Below are 21,277 nucleotides of genomic sequence, written 5' to 3'. Positions count from 1 at the left end.
TTTCACCTTCATTCACAATGAAGATGCCACTTGACACAAAGGAATCCATTTAATGTGTTCATAGTTGAGATACATTATATTTAGTCAAATAAAAGTGGCATGTGTAATATTCAAAGTTTCTTAAAAGATACTATAAGGTTTAGAGCACCTTGAAATAGGTTTACATTTCATAATTCTATGCATATGCATATGCTAATAAATATGCCTTTTTTTTTTAACTAAAAAGATAGGGATAATCTAACTACAGATAATGAATTAACGAATCACAAACTGTCTTAAAATAACTTGACTAAGGTCCAAATTGGCAGAGTATTAATAGTCTATAATCCTGTACCATAGTACTTGCATTCTAGACATGCCCAGAGATCCTACATTTTTTATACATAAGTGGATTTTAAATAGAAATTAAAATAGAACTAAATGCTTGGCCAATACAGAACATGGTAAGAGATGTTATAGAAATTATACTGCATTTTGTGATTTCCCAGGGGCAGTGAGAGTTTTAATTCATGACCAGTCTTCAAGGTTTTGCATAAAAGAATATAAAGTCTAGTTATCATCTAATTCCTCAACCTATGTTATCATCACAAGCAGAAGGATGAAAAGATGCATTGGAAGTTTTAAAAGTTTCTCTTTACAGTTTGCAGTAAATATACAAAATTATTTGGAGGGTTCTCATCAATAGGTCAAGTTACTTTTTACATATACACACCACATGCATATACTCATACATGTAATTTTTTAAACGTTACTTTTGAATTACTAATGTCAACTGCTTAAGATCTTGGCCTTCTAAACTGTTGTAGATGTTTGTCTAGGCTGGACTTGACTGTACTCTATAATATCACTCCTATTTTCAGATTGCACAGAATATAATAAGGGACTTGATCTACATTTTGGTAATGTTTAAGTATCTTAAGAATTAATGTATCACCAGCACTAGTATCTGTTACCACACAGAAAATGTACATTATAATTTAAACTTAAAATCTGGGGCACGTGGGTGGCTCAGTTGGTTAAGCGTCTGACTCTTGATTTTACATCAGGTCATGATCTCACAGTTTGTGGGATTGAGCCCACATTGGGCTCTGTGCTGACAACATGGAACCTGCTTGGGATTCTCTCTCTCTCCCTCTGTCCCTCCCCAGTTCATGCGCGCTCTCTCTCTCTCTCTCCCTCAAAATAAATAAACATTAAAAACAAAAACAAAAAATAAACTTAAAATTTATCATCAATATCTTATCTATATTACTAAAAGATCATAACTTACATACTGACACCATGAAGGCTACCAATCCTGGTTAATAGCTGAGAGTATCTAATTTTTTTTAAAGAAATGTATATTGATACACTGTCTCTTTTAAATTCTGGATGATCAAGATAGCATCCCCTGCCTTGATTTCTACTTTCCTAATTAATTTATACAATAATGTGTAAGAGTCATCATTTACACACGTGGTACTGATTGATTATATGAGCATTCCAATAGTAAGATGTCATGAATTCGACATGACCGATGGTAAGAAAGAAGTGAAAAAAATTGGCATTAAGACCCTACGAAATTAAACTCCCCAGCTTCTATTTAGCACGTGAAATATGCCAAATTCTTTCCTTCTTAGGGCCTCCTGGGATCCTGCTGTTTCTGCCTGGAATGAACTTCTCTCTTATCTTTTCAGAGACTGGATCCTTGTCTTGTGTCATTTTTCAGCTTCAGTGGCCCTTCCTGGTGTGGCCATTCCCAGGGCACCTAGCCAGGTTTTCAAATTTCTGCAGAACATTTTCTTCATAGTACCAAACATTTTAGAATTACTTTAAGGCTTCCCTATTTATGGGTTACCTCCTTGACTAAAAGGCAAGCTGTAAGAGAGCAGGAACTTGGTCTGTTTTGCTCTTCACTTTATATCCAGCTCTTAGAACGATGACTAACTACTAGCAAATATTGAATGAATGTTCAATAAATGATTAAACAGTTACCCAACACGTCTTGCCAACCTTGTTACCATTCTTATTGCCTATTTTTCTATAAACACTTCCAGAAAGAGCTTTTGTTTTATTGTTCCTTAACCTCTCTCGAATTATCTAAAATAAATCCAGCCTCTGAGTCAGTCCGTACCTAACCTTCTTTATGAAGCCATCCCTAACTGTTTTGGCTCATGCTTTCCTTTCTTACATTTCCTTTTCTTTCTTTTTTTTTTGCTCTTAAAAGTTTTCTTTTAATATGCCATGAGATATCTTGATTATATATTTTCCAAGATACTTTTCCAGCTGCATCTTTCAATTCTTCCAAAAGATTTTACCAGTCTATCCAATGTAATGCAAGATGCTGCATTATACTTCTGTCCTCCTCTTTTTGAAAGCAATACAATCCTAATGACATCAATGGTCATACATTCTTATCTAATTAGGAAAAATATTTACAAACATCAGAAACACAGTTCTGAAACATCTGTATTACTTCTGAACTGAATTGGCATTTTCTGGCTTTAAAGAAAGGCAGCAGTTTTAAGCTTGTGACTTGCTGATGAACACATTTCTGGTGAGGGAAAGGGAAGGGGAGTGAATGTGGCATTTCTCCGCTGGCCTCAAAGTGCTAAATTTCACAAAGGGATACATCCAAAGCAAATATGCAATGGTGATTTTTAAAACTTTTATTGCAACACAACAATGAAGTAAACAGTAGACACCTCCCAATTTGTTTCCTAAAACAAACCAAAAAAACACGTAAACAGAGAGATAATTCTGCCTATTCTTGCACAGATCCTCACATTCAATGATCAAAAAAAATTTATATGTCAGTAATTATTTACATTTTAAGAAGTTCCTCTTCTCTCCTTTCCCCCCAACCCCACCAATTATTTAACTTGAAAGAATGGGCTTTCTTACACATTAACTTTATACGTATTTGAAGAAGCAACGATAACTATCAATAACTTGACATTTCTGTTTACAGCTGATCCAATTTCTTTCAATTTCACAAAGCCATTATCAAGGGCTCCCACAAAATAGAGACTGTAGGTTCTAGGTAGCAAGGATTCTTTCAGAAATCAATGTTAAGTCAAAGAAATATAAAGCAGGGCATTACACTAAATTTTTGGATCCAAGACACTAAAAAAGGTGACACCCAGAAAAAGTTACCTAGTTTTTTTTTTGTTTTTTTTTTTTTGTTTTTTAATTTTTTTTCAACGTTTTTAATTTATTTTTGGGACAGAGAGAGACAGAGCATGAACGGGGGAGGGTCAGAGAGAGAGGGAGACACAGAATCAGAAGCAGGCTCCAGGCTCTGAGCCATCGGCCCGGAGCCCGACGCGGGGCTCGAACTCACGGACCGCGAGATCGCGACCTGGCTGAAGTCGGACGCTTAACCGACTGCGCCACCCAGGCGCCCCTACCTAGTTTTTTTATAGAAGAAATAATGACCTGTAAAAAATCTGATCTCTGGTTGTGTAATAGTTTACACACTATGCAGATTTGTGGCATCTGCTAATTAAAGCAGACATGTACTGTATATATATCTGCCCTATATCCCCACCCCCAACAATCTCATACCTTACACCAAGTATTGTGGCGATCAGCCCAAGTCCCTTCCAATCTTCATCAAAGTTTTGCTGTAGAAGGAAACTGACCTCCAAGTTCTTATTCTTCTCCCAAGCAAAATATGCTCACATCACAAGTCCTGTGGGAGATCCTAGTACCTGTAATCTTTCTATACCTTCTCATTCCTGAGGTATTACCTGAATGTAGTTCACAGGACCACTTCCACCTTCTGCAATTCCTCCCCGACACCTCCACTCCCTCCTCCTCAACTACCCTACTTGAACTGGTTCACCGACCACCTGAATAAAATGCTCCTGGTGTTGGCTAATTTGCTGCGGTAGTTGAGAATTTTCTTGACCTATTGTAGCGGTGCTAGAAACCGGGAAGAAGTTTGTTGAATAATTTGCCTCAGCTGTTGAAACTAAGGCTTATCTGCAAAAGTTCAAGGGGATGTCCTCCAGAATGTGTAGGCATTGCTGCAGGTGCAGCCATTGAACACTGAGGAGCCCCAGGACCAGCCACCAGAGGGGGAGCAACCACAGCCTGACTTCCTCTACCTCCGGGATTCCCATAAAAAGGTGTTCCACTGCTCTGTCAGGGTGGTGGAGAATGGCTCTCAGGGCTGCAATTATTTGCTGGCCTCCACAGCCTATGAACATGACCTCAGTTACCACAGCCCATAGACATGACCTCAGTTATCACGGTCTCACAAGACTGACCCTCACACGTGTGCTGGTTGCATTTTCACAGAGGTTTGACCAAGGGGCGCCTGGGTGGCTCAGTCGGTTAAGTGCCCAATTCTATTGCGGCTCAGGTCATGATCTCATGATTGGTGAGTTTGAGCCCCATGTGGGGCTCTGCGCTGACAGCATGGAGCCTGCTTGAGATTCTCTCTCTGCCTCTTCCCCACTCTAGTGCGCTCTCTCTCTCTCTCTCTCGCTCTCTCTCTCTCTCTCTCTCTCTCTCAAAATAAAATAAACTTAAAAGAATGTTTGGCCAAGAAGAATCTCCTGATGTACCATCCAGTCGATGTTGGGTTAGTAGCCACTGGTGTTTCTGCCGGCTTTTCTGCAGGTGTTTCTTGTTTCATTGCTGGAAGGTTTTGGGCTCAGAAGATGCTTGTTAATGCTGGAATGAGGAGTTCAGGTGTGGGAGTGGGAGCCAAAGTAGGGTGGGGGTGGGGACCTGAGCCCCAGCCAGTGCCGTGGAGGAGCTAATTGTGGCGAGGTGGCAGGATGTGACTGTTGGGCTGTGGCTGGTGCTGGTGCTGTCACTGCTTTGGGTTTTGCCACCATAACTATCACAAGGTTTTTCCATCAACTTCATTTTCTTTTACAGCAGTATCATCAGGAAGGACCTTGCCTGAATAATTATTCCTATGGGAAAGACTTCGTTCCCCTTTTCCGACTCAGTCTCCTCCTCCAGTGCTTCCACAGTCTCCCCTGCATTGACATCAATCCTGCTGCCGGAGGGTCTTCCGGGTGACCCACATGGTGCCGCCGGGCAGCTCTGAGCCCAGCCTGCTCTGGGTGCTGGCTACTTGGCGGAACCCTCTTTCAGATTTTCAAACACAACTATCATGATCACCATTCACGACTATTTAGCGTAATAATTTTGATTTTTTTTAATGTTTATTCATTTTTTGAAAGACAGAGACAGAGCGCAAGCAGGGGTGGGGCAGAGAGAGAAGGAGACACAGAATCCGAAGCAGGCTCCAGGCTCTGAGCTGTCAGCACAGAGCCCCACGCGGGGCTCGAACTCACGAACCGCGAGATCATGACCTGAGCCAAGGTTGGACGCTCAACTGACTGAGCCACCCAGGCACCCCATAGGGTAATTATTTTGCTAGGTGTTTTGCCTTATCTATGTAAGCTCTGTCTTTGGGGCTAAGGCTATGTCTTACCTGTTTTTATTTCTCAGAGTTTCAGGCAGAGTAGATATTGGGTGATTAGCTGATATAATAATAATCAAACCAACTACAAATTCCTTGGACATTCTAAAGCCTGTTGGAGGGGAAAGAATCTCTCTCTCTATGCCTTCCCATTACCACTCAAACTGGCCATATGCCAGGTGCTATGCTTGCCAGCGAATGTGAATGGCTGGACAGTTTCTGGGCATTTTTCAGAGCCTAATAGGAAGCTTGTGCTCAAGAGCTGCAGCTGAGTGCTGAGGAGGAGAGCCAGGCAGGAGAGCCTCCAGTCCCAACCACACTACATCCTTGTACTGGGCCCATGATCATTAAACAGTGGCCTGCGATCACACACCAAGTACTACGCTGGTGAGGGCAGTGTTGGGGTTGGGAGCAGGGAGAACTCTTTAGGGCCAGCACAGTGCTTACTGAGGAAGAAGACGGCCTTCCTTGCAGAGTCTAGAAGAGCTGCCTCTCTTGGCTGTGCTCCAGGAGAGGAGGAAATGTGAGGTTCTTGGCCAAAAAAAAAAAAAAAAAAAAGAAAAAGGCATTGACTTACAGTATTAGCACTCTAAAAGAGGAGTTACTCAGGCTCAACTGTATCTTGGATTGATATGTGTGTTCAGAAGGGCTTATAATACTCTCTTGTGTCTCATTTACTCTTCCTGCTTTTAAAGATACACAGAGGACATGATCCCTCTTTTTATACAGGTGAAAATGAAGGTATTGAAAGGTTAAGTGGCATATCTGAACTTGTACATACAGGGAATTGGGGGCAAAACACAAATTTTCCATCTCGCAGCTTTTTATTTTGTCTGTATCAAACCCTAACTTATATTTGGCTAACATCCAGGAAGGTTAGGAAAATATATGAAAAAAGTTGAGTATTCTGGGTTGGAGGAGGGGCACTCCTTAAGTTAGGTAGTACTTTAAATGTATAATCTCTAGGGTTTACTAGATTAACATATTTAAGAATCCATATCAGAACATCATAGAGACATATTTTTAAAAGTCATGTCTTATTACACAGTAATTAGGCTGAAGAGTCACCCTTGTCAAAACCACCCATGAGAGACTCCATAAAGGAAGCTTATGACAAATGCACTATCAGCTATGGGGAGTGGTGATAGATGGCGGTATCATTGTAAAAGCTAAATTCACAAAAGTTTCATCCAGGACAGGCTATTGATAATGTTACAGATGAATGCTAAATACTACATGATAGGAGCTATCTATATGATTCAGTTTGGTTCTTCTTGTATTTTATTAAATTACCATTCCATTCCCTCGTCAGCTTCCCTGATATGCACTGTTATCTTGTCCTTTGAATATTTGACAAATGTCTTCTCATTTATCCTACTATGTTGTACAATCTTCCTTTCATTCTCTGTCTGTGATTTTCTCATTTTTACATCCTCTTACCTCAGTTCTACAATCTTTCCAGTGTTCTTTTCTAAATGATGCCTTAAGCAATACCTTGTGTTTCTCTCTTACTTTTGATTACCTTTTTTTACATTCAAGTTCACTAAACTGGGTATTTTTTTCCCTTCTATTTTTCTTCTTCTTTTTTTCCTTTTTTTTTTTTTTTTTTTTAAAGAGTATTTATATTAAGCAGCATGCATTACAATTAGGCACACATTAATTTACTTCTGAACAACGTACCTGTTACTTTCTCACCTTAGCTCAAGCAGTTTTCACTGTGCCTCTTGAAATCTGCACATAATTTTCTTGGTTGGATATTACTAGTGTCTTTCATTTTCTGCCTTATGTTAAAGCTAGAATCTAATGGGGCAAATCTGACTAGCGAAAAGACAACATTGCTTAGATGCCATCCACTTTTGCATTTGCAGACTTATATGGCTTCCTGCTAAAATTAAATTTCAGATCTAATCATTTATATGCTATTCTCAAGGGTCATTTTCAAAAACTACCGGTTTTGTATGTCTAAGTGTTGGTGAAGTACTCCTCAGGCAAGCTATTACACAACACAAGAGGAAACAGGGAAAAGCCAAGTGACCCTGTAGAATGGTAATAAGTGAGTTCTATGTAATTTCTCCCTAAATATTTCAGGTGTCAATTTTGAAAGTTCCAAACCAAACAAGTATCATGTGTTATACACTTTCTCTCTCTTTTAAAATATAATAGCAGAAATTTAAAAAAAAACACTGTTGTCAACTTAAACCTTTTAAACATATAAACAAGGTAAACATTCAAAATTGTTGGCACTTAAAAAATTTAAAAACTAGTTTCATTATTTTAGAAACAATTTTTCTTTAAATTTGATTTAAAAATAGGCAGTAAAAGACAATGCAAATAAAGCTAGGTTTTGATATTTTATACAATTCAGTCTATTAGATAGCATTCTCCCCTTCTAGATAAACATTTAGGAGATGTTTTTCAAAGGAAGTAAAATATCCAACTCAATATAAATATACATATATGCCTGATTTTAGTGTGTTTTACACATATTAAAAATCAATGCTTATTTTGAGTTTTTATACCTGTCAGCCAGTTGTTCAAGTGTTATTATTTAAGTTATTCACAATTAACTAAATATTACTGAACTATGTGCATGATATTGGTGATAGCATGGTGAGAAAAAATATTTAGAAGACATACTTCCTATCTTTTTGAAACTCATAGTCTGGAGGAGTAGAGAAGTATTTGCTGAGTGATCATGAAAATAAATTTATATAATTACAAACTGAAGAAAAAACACAGTAGTATAAGCCAGTTATAGGAGGAGTCTCACCACACCTTAAATGTAACTCATAAGACAGGGTTCCATGAGCTGAGGTTTGAAGGGTTCATTGGAATTAACAGAAGTTAACAACATATAGGAGAAGGTGACTTACTTCAAAGGCTAAAGAAAACATATATGGAAAGGCTCTATGGTGGTGGGATGAGATAACTGAAGGGCAGTATGGCTGGAGTGCAGATGTCCAGAAGCACAAGTAGTGGGAGATGCAGCCAAAGATAGGATTTGGGGCTTTAACCAAAGAGCAATGAGAAGTTGGGAGGATGAGTTTAAGCACTAGGGTGACATAGTCAAATTTGGAATAGCAAAAGTGCATTCTGGCTACACTGTAGAGAATAGAGTGGAAGGAAAACAGGAGTAAAAGCAAAAAGAATAGGTAGAAAGCCAATATGTTAATTCCAAACTAAAGGTTACAGAGATCGAATGAGAGCTGGTTAGCGGAGATGAAATCCATACAAGAAGGGGAACCTCCTGCAATTGGTAATGAGTTGAATAAGTGGGGGTACAGTGAGGAAGAAAAAGGACCAAGAAAAATTCCTAGCTTTCTGGCTTATATGTTCAGTGCATCAGATAACCAGACTGTGAGCTGGGGGAGAGATGAGGCTGGGGAGTTAAGCAAGAATCACATCACATCACAACAGGAGAGCATTATATGTCATATTGAACAAAATGGAGAGCTGTTGTAGAATTTGAAGGAAAGTGACATGATCAGATCCGTGATTCAGAGAGTTTACTCTGTCATATGAATAATAATTGCAGTCAAATATGGCTTAGAGAGAGTGAGGTCATACAAGGAAACTGAATTGGATTGGGTTGAAAATGGTTTATATACACAATGGAATACTATGTGGCAATGAGAAAGAATGAAATATGGCCTTTTGTAGCAACGTGGATGGAACTGGAAAGTGTTATGCTAAGTGAAATAAGTCATACAGAGAAAGACAGATACCATATGTTTTCACTCTTATGTGGATCCTGAGAAACTTAACAGAAGACCATGGGGGAGGGGAAGGGAAAAAAAAAAGGTTAGAGAGGGAGGGAGCCAAAACATGAGACTCTTAAAAACTGAGAACAAACTGAGGGTTGATGGGGGGTGGGAGGGGAGGATGGGTGATGGGGATTGAGGAGGGCACCTGGTGGGATAAGCACTGGGTGTTGTATGGAAACCAACTTGACAATAAATTTCATATTAAAAAAAGAAAATGAAGACAGAGTAAAAGGTAACTCATTCATTTTGTGGGGGACTGCCTAATATTGGAGGATAAATCGCTGAGATGCTCTAAACAGGAGGAAGTATGTGTTTTAAGAGGAAGATGGTAAATTTAAGTTGAAATGTCCTGTTGGCAGTTAGGTTTCTAGGACTGAAGCAGGAAAATAAAGTCTGTCTTGAAAATATAAATTTCTTTTTTTTTTTTTTTTTTGAGAGAGAAAACACACCCATGAGTGCAGGGGAGTGGGAAAGAGGAGAAGGAGGGAGAGAGAGAATCCACACAGAATGCGGAGTCTGACGTGGGGCTCGATTCCATAGCCCTGGAATCATGACCTGAGCCAAAATCAACAGTTGGATGCACAACTGACTGAGCTACCCAGGTGCCCCAAAATATAGATTTTTGAATCATCAGCATACACATGGCAATTAAATGCCAAAGAAAGAATTTACACATGAGAAGAGATGTAGATTGATGACTGGACCTCAAGGAAACCAACTTTTAAGGGATGGACAGAGTAAGAGAATAAAAGAACAGAGAATTAAAAGAAAAATAGAGGAGGATATGTCAAGAAGGAAGGAAAGGTCAAGAGTGGCAATTGCTACAGGAGGTTCAAGTAAATTAAAGTTTTCATTGAATTCAGTGACCAATTTGTCATTGGTTATCTCGTAGAAATAGTTCAGTAGCAGGCAGAGAGAGGAAATCTAATTTTCAGTGGAGTGAGAAGTTAGTGAAGACTTGTTCCCAAGTTTTCAAAAAAATTTGGCTGTGAAACAGAAGAGGGAGCTAAGAGCAGCTGCTATAGAGGTATTTGGAGTTGTTATCAAAAAACATCTCAGTATTCCACACATATTGTAGGGCAGTTCAAATATGATTCCTGTGCTCAAGGAACTTATATTCCAAGAGGGAAATCACATGGCAATAAGTCAAAATACACTGCAAGAGATAGAGGATTATGTAATATTTTGCCTATGTAGTATTTGCACACTCACAAAATTATATAAAATACATGATAAGTGTTAGTTTGGGGAAGAATATGATTCTCTTTACCAAGATCATTATAAAACTAGATTGCTCCATGAAAAAATGAGCACAACACATATAAGCACTTGAAGGAGAGAGGGCAACACACACACCAGCTATGTAGGATGAGACTCACCAAATGCTTTAAGAAATCTAAAGAATATGTTAGTCCTAAAGTGCCTGGTTGGCCACCAAAGCAGAAGAAAAGAAGCATCAAAAACATCAGCTATACAAGTGAAAGAACTTTCCAGAGGAAAGGGAACTGGAACTATCAGGTGATTATAAGCCCACAGTAGTTTTCAATCTTGGCTGACATCAGAATCATCCAAAGAGTTCTTGAATATCCCAGTGCACTTACTGCACCTCAGGCCAATTATATCACAGCCCCTGTGAGGGGGTGTGAGACTTGGCCCCAGGTAACTCCAGTGTGGGCCCCTGGTTTAAGGCACTGTCTCCTTTAATGTAGGCAATGGAAATCATGGCTACTGCACTTCTCAGATTCTGGTCCCAAACGCTGGCTGGGTGATAAGGCTGTAAGATAAAGGTACTGATGGTCTTAGGCTGATACTATTGGATATTTCCAATATCCAGTATCATATCTTCTAGAAATGATGCCACGTGTATCAATTCACCTTCGGATTATTAAGCAGCTTGACCATGGGGAACGAACTGATCATGAAGACTTGAGTATCTAAGGTCTCCATGAGAGTTATGTTTCTAACTATAAATGTGATAGAGATAAGATTAATTCATAAATGAGGATTTCCATTTTCTCCTCATCCTCACATTATCAAGGAGATCTTTGCTTTCAGCAGTCTTATTTCTAGGCTTTTTGTGTTATAAAATCTAAAGAATTCACAGATAAAAATGGTCTTGCAGTGTGGTAAGAGGAAAAGGAATAACTTTACAGTAGACGAATCTGGCAAACATTACCTCAGCCATGTGATCAAGATCACCATCAGTATAATAAGACATATTGATTGCATGTGTTCTTAATTTGATGTGATACGGATGCTACTTTACCTCTTTGGTCTTTCCCACAAAACCCCATAACTCCATATTTTGATCACAAAAACATGAGGCAAAATCCAACTGAGGGACACCCCACAAATTATATGTACTTGTCAAAACTATCAAAATCATCAAAAACAAGGAAAGTCTAAATCTCAGTGTATAGTCTAAGAAGACATGACTAAATGTAATGCAGTATCTTGGATGGGATTCTGGAATAATATAAAGACATTAAGTGAAAACTGAAGAAATCTGAGTAAAGTACAGCTTTTGGTTAATAATAATGGCTCAATACTAGTTCATTAGTTGTGATAGACATACCATACGAAGAAAGTAACAGTAGGGAAAACCAGGTATGGGTCCTGGAGGAAATCTCTGTCTTATCTTTGTAACTTTTCTATAAATCTAAAGCTATTCTAAAATAACAAGTTTATTTAAGAATGGTATTGGAAGTAACTGAAATTGGATCATAGACCTAATTGTAAAATACAAAACTATAAAGCACCTAGACAATACCATAGGAGAAAATACAGATGACCTTGAATATGGTGACAACATTTTAGATACAACACCAAAGGTATAATCCATGAAAGAAATAATTGATAAGTTAGACTTCATTAAAATTAAAAACTTCTGTACTGTGAAAGATGTTGTCAAGAGAATGAGAAAGCAAACCACAGACTGGGGGGAAATATTTGCAAAAGACATATCTGAAAAAGGGCTATGATCCAAAATATACAAAGACCTCTTAAAGCTCAATAATAAGAAAACAACACAACTAAAAAAAAATGAGAAAAGACTTAGTCCATCTGGGTTGTCATAACAAAATACAATGTGCTAGGTGGCTTATAAACAACCGAAGTTTATTTCTCATTGTTCTAGAGATTGGGAAGTACAAGATCAAGTCCCCAGCAGATTCGGTGTCTGGTGAGGACTCACTTCCTGGTGTCATTTTTCACTGTGTCTTCATATGGCAAGGAGGGGGAAAAGGATCTCTCTTTTATAGGAGTTCCTTTAGTAAGAGCACTGATTCCATTCATGAGGGCTCCACATTCATGAACTAATCACTTCTCAAAGGCTTCACTTCCTATTATCATCATCCTGGCAGTTAGAACGTCAACATAGGCATTTTGGAAGTGACGAAACACTCAGACCATAGTGAAGATCTGAACAGACATCTCACCAAAGATGATGAACATACAGATAGCAAATAAATATATGAAAAAAATGCTTGGCATCATATATCATTAGGGAACTATAAATTAAAACAAGGAGATACAACTCTACACCTATTAGAATGGCCAAAATTCAAAACACTGACACCACCAAATTCTGGGGAGGATGTGGAACAATTGGAACTCTTCTTCATTGCTGGTGAGATGCAAAATGGTGCCGCCAATTTGGAGGATAGTTTGGTGATTTCTTACAAAATGAAACACACTTTACTATATGATCTACCAATTCAGCTCCTTGGTATTTACAAAAATGTATTGAAAACTTATGTATGCAAATGTATATAGTAGCTTTATTCATATTGCCAAAACTTGGAAGCAACCCAGATGTCCTTTAGTAGCTGAATGGCTAAATAAACTGTGGTACAATCAGACAATGGAAAATATTATTCAGCGCTAAAAAAGAAATGAGCAATCAAGCCATGAAAAGAGACGGAGGAAACTTAAATGGATCCTACTAAGTGCAAGAAGCCAGTGTGAAAAGGCTACATACTGTATGATTCCAACTATACGATACTCTGCAAAAGACGAAACTATAGAGACAGTAAAAAGATCAGTTTTGTGGTGGTTTGAGAGGAGGGGTCGTGAGTCGTTGGAACACAGAGTGTTTTTAGGGCAGTGAAACTATTCTGTATGATCCTATAATGGTGGAGACAGGTCATTAAACATTTGTCAAAACCCATAGAATGTACACCATGAGGGAACCCAAAAGTCAACTATGAACTTTTAGTGATTATGATGTGTCAGTGTAGCTTCATTTATTGTAACAAATGTACCCCTCTGGGAGTGGGGGGTGTTAATAATGGGGGAGGATATGTATGTGTAGGATTGGGGGTATATGGTAGTACTCTGTACTTTCAATCAACTTTGATTTTATTTTACGCTTATTTATTTTGAGAGAGAGAGAAAAAGAGACAGCATGATCAGGGGAGGGGCAGAGAGAGAGAAGAGGACACAGGATCTGGAACGGGCTCAGCAGAGAGCCTGATGTGGGGCTCGAACACACAAATGGTAAGATCATGACCTGAGCCGAAGTCAGAGGCTTAAGTGACTGAACCACCCAGGTGCCCCTCAGCTTTGCTTTTAACCTTAAACTTTTCTAACATATAAAGTCTATTTTTAAAATTTTATTCACTATTGGAGAGTCTGCTGAAGAGATGAGATGATGTAGGCTAACACATAATAAAGGTATGACTTTTCTAGTAAAATATTTATGTTTCCAGGCTTAGATCATTAGGCTGTAATCAGATCATTGAGATAATAATTGTGTCAGGTTTGTTTATACCTCTATCCCCAGTGTCTGTCATTCTGACAGAGTACCTAGAACATGGTAGATGCCCAATAAGTATTGATAAAATGAATGAATAAATGAAGTGTCCCCTGTTCCATGGAATATTCCCTAATTAACATAACAAGATTAACATTTCATTTGCATGTGTTTCTCAGGTGCATTTCTTGTTCCTCTTTTTATTTGATGTTTTATTATATATTTGCATGCAGTTGTCCCATATTACTCTCCATACATTTAAATACATATGTATACACACACATATACACACATGCACACACACACAAACTAGATTCAAGTTCATTGAAGACAAAGACAGCTTCATTTGTATCTTTCGTCTGTAAACACCCAGCTTGGGCGAACATTCAGAAGTGCTTGTTGAATTGAGTTTACTTTGCTGTGATTGGTTGAAAATTTCTTCTTTATTTGTATTTACATAACAAATACAAAAGTATTAACTATTAAATTAATAGGAGATAAGTGTACATTAATCTAATTAATACTAACTACATCTGGCAAGAAACCCTATTCTGTATCTTGCTGGTACAAGATTCTGAAAAAGTGTTTAATATGCTATTTGTGATATCAAGGCCATTGTTTAGCGTTCTGTGCTCAGAAACTGATTTGATTTCCCTACAGAAATTTTCCTAAACCCTGCAGCATGCTTGTGTGGTGGAAACCTTACTAGGCCAATGGGAGTCTGGAGCCTAGGTTCCACTTAGGTTCCTGAGTCTAGTGAATTATGTAGCCATCGGTAATTCATTTCACTGTCACAACGTGAGGTATCTGTTCTTAAACAAATAAAGGAGAAATGAACTGGATAATATGTAAGAGCTTCTAGCTCCAATATTCTTTGCCATTTAAAGCTCTTAGATAATCCGACTGGATGCCTAAATTACAGGTCAGTTTTCTGTTCATGCAGTTTTCTGGCCACAAGATGGCGAAATTTTGTTGTTTTCTTTATTCTCTAACAGCAAAAAAGAAATTTTACCCTTTTGCAGTTTTGAAAGTTGAAAACACCCAATTCCTTAAAAAGTCTGATAAATGTAACATGGACTTTACATTCTAACTTTTAAAAGGGTCTTAAATGCTTTGGATTTTCACAATAAAGATTTCCTCTTTTGTGTAGGAATACTGATTTAGACTATTTCTATACAAATGCAAATATCCCGTGATGAGATCAAAGCGTCTGTAAGTATTTTCATTTGTTTTTCTTTTCCCTTACATAGTGAAAGACAGTGCTGTTAGAATTCAGAATTGATAAAGACTTTACATGCGACTGGGTTGAGTTTTCAAAATACACTGTCACTCTGGTATTTTTAGCCTTTGTCCTTGACACTGTCCAAGTTTCACAAACTTCTTTGACGCTAAGATTTTCTTTGAGGAAGCAGTGGCAGATCAAAATACATTTACTTTGTGCACCAAATTGGGAATTAGAAACAAGATTTGCATTTCAGAAATGTGATGTAATTTTCATTAACATTTAGGGTCTATCTGCTTTAAGAGGATTCGTGGTCTTCCCAACTTACCCTGGTCAGAAGCTCATTCATTTCCATCACGAGGGTGTTCAGATTGCCCTCTGCCAATTGAATGAGCCTCTCTGGGGCTCGCTGAGGTGAGAGCAAATGCTGAAAAACATTTCCATAAACATTTTAGTAAATGGTTTTGCAGTGATCATGGGGTTGAACATTTAACAGAACAGTTTTCCTTTATATCCGAGGTATTTAGCCTTCTCACCTTCAAAGAAAAGATAAAGAAACCATTTCAATTGGGCACATATCTACAAAGTGCTATGCAGAAGAATATCCTGGCAAGTAATACAAATTGCAGTCATGTATTGAGATATTACTCTGTGCTAGGCTTTTTTTTTTTTTTCATGTAATTCCTACAACAGTTGTATGAGGTAAATGCTATTTTGTCTTCTGTCTGAGCAAACTATGGCTCTAAGAAAGTTAAAACTTACACAAGACCACATGGCCAGTAAGGGGGACAGTCAAGATGAACCATGCATGATTGTTTCAGTCTCCCACTTCAACCAAACAGAGATACTGTTTACAAGAAAGAAAGAGAACGGGAGCCTGTGACAGAGGGACCTGGCCGGGCACTAACTAACTGGTCTGGCCTCGATGTTGGAGGAGCTGGTCTGCCACTCATAGCACTGCTGTTTTCTTCTCCTGTTGAACGTAATCAATCTCACAGAACACTAACGTTAGACAGGGTCACTCTCTGACAGTGATGAATGAAAGAAAACACGAGACCATTCCATAATCGTGTCTACACACAGACAAATCCATTGTCTCTGTGCAGACCACAAAAATACCAAAAATTCATTTGCTGTCAAATCTGAGTGACCACTGCCTCTTAAGAAAACATAGCGTTAGCCTCCCTTGTTCTTCCCTCCTTCTAGATAAGATTCATTAGAAGAATCAATTACCCCCAATTCCTAACCCAGCCCAAATCCCTGCTTCCTGAAACCTGCCCCCGAACACCGAGCACAAACCCAAATGCTCTAAGTCATTTCTACTACCCTCTTATTGAGACATGCCCCAATTCCCCAAGGTGTTCGGTGTCCCTAGTTGCAATGAGTCAATAAAGGCTCTGTTCTCTGTGGTCTCTGGCTGCAACCAGAGCAGTGACACAGGAAAGGGACTGAACAAAGAGGTAAAATATTACCATCTAAAAATATCGAAATAGGATACCAAGCATCTGGGTATTAAATAAATTGTAGAAGAAGAACAAAAACACAGAATCAAGAAAGGCTGCGCTTTAAGGAAAATCAAGGTTGTGTTGACCAGCACTCAGTCAGCCCTCGGGAAGTACTGTGTCGCCTGGCTTAGGTGACAGCCACAGATTGGAACCTTTTCCCATAGGGCCTTTGCTCCTTTATCTGGTGCTTATGTATTATTTTAAAAATTGCTTATGTCCTCCTGAAGTATTGGCTTTCCTAGTTTAGTTTCCTTTCTTTGTATTCCTTCTGTGTACAGCAGGTCCCCCTCATCCACAGGGGACACATCCAAAGATTCTCAGTGGATGCCTGAAACTGCTGATAAGGAACTCTGTGTATACCATTTTTTCCTTATGTCTATGTACCTACGATAAAGTTTAATTTATAAATTAGGCACAGTAAGAAATTTACAACAATAATAAAATAGAACAGTTATAAAGACATACTGTAATTAAAGATATGTGAATGTAGTCTCTCTCTCTCTCTCTTTCTCAAAATATCTTGCTGGACTGTACTCACCCTTCTTGTGATGATGTGAGACGATAAAATGCCTACATAATGAGATGAAGTGAGGTGAATGACACAGGCACTGTCATGGAGCATTAGGCTACTTACTGACCTGGTGAGAAGTCAGAAGGAGTCTCATCTGCTTGTGAACCATGGTTGACTGTGGGTAACTGAAACCATGGATAAGGGGGAATAAGGAAAATAAATGACCAGCGTCTTCCTTATAAAACTCTTTACGTTCCTGAATGCCAGGCCTACAAGGTAAACTCAGATTCCGCTGACTAGCTTTCAAGGTTGTCCTTCATATCACCCTGCTCCACTCCAGTTTCTAGCTTTATGTTTTACTAGCATGCTGCCTTCTGATACCGAACAGACAGGCCTTGTGAATTCCCAGCTCCGCCTCTGCTCACCTGCTCTCTTAGCCTCCATGACAAGAGCATGTATGAGCCCAGGGCCAGGAGGGCCACATCACTGGCAGGCTGGGCCCTTCCAGGGAAGTCATTTTCTCTCTCTGAGCTTTACAAAGGTGGTTTCATCCTCACCAGCCCTAAAATTACAGTGGCCTCTATTCAAATCCTGGCTCTGCATTTAGTAGCTATGTGATCTTGTGTCTCTAACTTTTCTGTGCTTTAGTTTCCCTACCTGAAAACAAACAAACAAACAAACAAACCAAAACCAAAACATAAAAGATACCGTATTTCTTTCCTACTTCTTGGAGTTTCTGTAAGATTTATGTGTGATAATTCATGTAAGACTTTAGTCACTTAATTGCTTAGCACAGAGATAATCATCAGTAAGTGTTAGTCTCACTGTCATTGCTATTGGTTTCTTCTTCTGGAAAAGAGGAATAATAATGCTTACCTTAAAGGCCATGATCCAGATTACAGAATATATTCCCCTAGAAGAATATCTGCCAGTGCCTAGTGAATAAGTCTTAGGTTTTTCCTCCAGACCTTGCCAATATTTCTCTGCCTATTAAAATTGTGTCTATCCTTCAAGTTCCAACACAAATGATGCTCTCATTAATAATGCATTCTCTGGTTATTCTGAATATTACCCATGTCTCCAATCTTTGTAATCTATTGTAAATCAAATTTTTATAAAGCACATGGTGATTATGCTGATTGTTTAATTATTGTTTTAAGTACATAGACTGTAAGCTTCCTGAGGGTAGTGACCACAGGATAGGAGTCATGAAACCCCCAGGGGACCAAGAACAATACTGAAATCATCCAGAATTTCTCAAAAACCAAACAAACAAACAAACAAAAAAACAAACCAAACCAAACCAAAACAAAACAAAAAACACCTGACCATTGACTGATAGTATATAAAGTAGTTACTTTTCATTTTGTCATTAGATGAAACCCTAATTTCCTTAACGTTTCCTCCTATCCCACCAACTACCACAAGGTTCCACAAGGTTTTAGATTAGTGTTACTCAAATTAGTTCTTGTTGAAGTATTTTCAAAGGTCTGCTAGCTCTCCAGTTCCAAATTTTAATCTTGTGCTTTCACTTTGACAGGAAACTTAAATGTTAATGTAAGCATTTCTGGAACTCAGGCTGGGCACCTGAGAGACGGATAGGACCACATGATCTCAAAACCTATCTTTGCATGCATGTTTGATCATATGGCAGATCGAGCGCATAAATCATTGAACTTGTCAAGTGATGCCAAATGTCATTTTAGGGCCCCTTGCAAGGGGCTCTGTAGTTCATATTGTGGAATAGTACAAGTTACATGCAACATACTGATCAAAGAACCCCTGTGGAAGTAGTCAGGATTCTTGTTGCAATTTGCTTTCAGCAAAAATCATCTGTTATTTTATATTAATGTTTTTAATTTTAATTTTACTGGTTTTTTTAGGCTTTTGTAAGGATTAATGTGTTTTGATTTTATAGAGCTCTAAGTATAGGGAATTCATACCTGATTTTATGTTTGTACATATTTAAATAACATAATAAAGCTGATTTAGGCCAAGCACTGGGGGTACATAAGCCTCTTTCCCTTTATAACAATCTGTATATTATAGTGCTCAAATTTGAAATGTACCGCTTTAGAAAGTCTCTGAATTTCCTCACTCGCTGCTTTCCTTGATTTGCGGCGATGGGAAGAAAAATTTCTCAATGATGGCCCCTTGGGAAGCTTCTGTCATATTTTCCCTGGCTCTTACTGTCACTGCTCCAACCTACCTTTAGTTCTTGAGTCCTATTTTCAAGGCCATACAGCATCGTATATGGGGCAGGCAGCGGGCCAGTGAGGTTGATGCTCATGGCCATCTGCTCCAGGCGAGCCAAGTCACCGAGAAGAAGGCCCGTGCATTCATCTCCACAAACTGTGAGAGGGAAACAACACAGAATATTTACTTCTGTTAAGTATCCCAGGCAGATGTTCAGAGATTTCAGCTATGAAATATTTTATGGCCCAAGTATAATTCTGCTAGAGATGCTGCTGCTCATCTTAGATAATTAACGCTTTCAGATGGATGACAGTTGAAAAAAAAAAAAAAAAAAAACGAAAAGAACAACAGAAGAGCAGACATGCCTGTTGCCCAGAAAGCTGAAATATGGACAGCGACATAAGCTGAGGAACCAAAGAGGAGGAGCAAACGGATTTTGAGGGAAACAAGCATATTGCAGAAGTACGAGAGGTAAGGCGTGCAACACAACATTATAAATGTTCCAGAATTTCCGCATAAGCAATCTAGAGGACATCTGGAACTAGGGAATAAAACATGCTCCAGTGTCTAAAAATGCATGTGGAGTATCTGTAGCAACTGGGTCTCTACCCACTTTGCGTACCGGGTACACCGCATATCCCCAAACTGTACAACGTTTCAGCTTGACAGCTACTGAAAAGAATTATTTAAAAAAAAAAAAAAAAGGGAAAGAACTTTGCTTTTTATAATTTGTGGTCTTTTGCTCGTGATAATGTATTGATTTATTTACTTACTTACCTATGTACTTGCCAACTTCTCTTTAGGCTTTCAGCCCATGAGCACCCGTCATTCCACATGCTCTCACAAATTCCTGCTTTGCTAATTAACCCCATCCAGCCTTGTGGCTAAATTATTGTGAAGGGCCAGGAAAATGTTATTCCTTAAGCAGCCCAAAGTGTTAATGTTCTATGTATAATATTTCCAACAATTAGAAAGAGGACTACTCAAATTTGGTGTGGTAGATGGGGGGCTGGTGGTAGAGTCATTAGAGCGAAAAAAAAAAAGGATTGCCTTTTCATTATTAGATTCGTTTCATAAGCAGTAGGATTTCTACAATGAAAAGACATGAATTCTTTTGTAGGATTTTAAATATATCCGTAGTCAGTTCGAACTTTTCAGTTCAATTGTTTTTTTCCTCTACCCTTTGCATCAGAGCAGTGAGATGCAGCTTCTCCATGCCAAGGAGCATGTCCTACCGTGTTTATGATATGCATTTATGGATATGGTTATAATTTCCAGCATATATGCAACAGAAGGAGGTATCAAAACTATGCATATTAGAAGAGAGGTAAATACATAACATGGAAGATACCAAGCCTGGAGCAGGTTTGGACCATGCCCCAAATTGGCAAGAATTCAATTAGGTCTCTTCACAGCACTCCCCTGAGCTGCCTAATGGAGAGAAAACTATTAACTGAAGCTTGTAACTAAAGAGAAGTAGTACAGAGGGTGATTTTTTGATAGAACAGCAGTTAGAGGTGAGTTACAATATCCCCTCACAGGGATTAAACTGCCCCAGCAGGGCTTTTAATAAATCAGCTCCTTACAGGTGATACCTGCAACTGTACAGCTGCACCTGCAGGAGCTTCTCCAGCGGAGTGAACAAAGAGGCTTTGGACGCAGGAGCCGAAGTGTGGGACTAGAGCTGTGTTCTCTTCCTCTTCTGCTAACCAGAATGAAAGGGAACTTGCTCTGCATGGAAACTCAGTGTAAAGAACACAGCATCGCACCTTCCCGCTCCCAGTTCAATGCGAGTCCTGGAGAAGCTTTAACACGCTTGTCTACATGAAACACTCACAGAAAACACAACCTGCAACATAATTAGGTGCCGAACTGACTGTGCCTAAACATCAAGACACAGT

The 21,277-nt window shown here is 38.8% G+C and overlaps 1 protein-coding gene and 1 pseudogene across 1 annotated transcript in view; both read right to left on the bottom strand.

Annotated features, from left to right (window-relative positions):
- The window catches only part of LAMA2 (laminin subunit alpha 2), a 613,971-nt gene that overhangs the window by 134,400 nt on the left and 458,294 nt on the right, over nucleotides 1-21,277 (bottom strand). The window contains exons 33-34 of the mRNA XM_049652971.1: nucleotides 19,390-19,532; nucleotides 15,493-15,591 (exon numbers count right to left, since the gene is read on the bottom strand). Of these exons, the coding sequence (XP_049508928.1) occupies nucleotides 15,493-15,591; nucleotides 19,390-19,532 (242 nt within the window). The remainder of the gene's footprint in view (nucleotides 1-15,492; nucleotides 15,592-19,389; nucleotides 19,533-21,277) is intronic.
- Nucleotides 1,242-5,783, bottom strand: LOC125938167 (UV excision repair protein RAD23 homolog B-like; annotated as a pseudogene).

This window comes from Panthera uncia (assembly GCF_023721935.1).
Source record: "Panthera uncia isolate 11264 chromosome B2 unlocalized genomic scaffold, Puncia_PCG_1.0 HiC_scaffold_24, whole genome shotgun sequence".
Lineage (NCBI taxonomy): Eukaryota > Metazoa > Chordata > Mammalia > Carnivora > Felidae > Panthera > Panthera uncia.
Note: the sequence above shows the minus strand (reverse complement) of the source record. Positions and strands in the feature narration are given on the sequence as shown.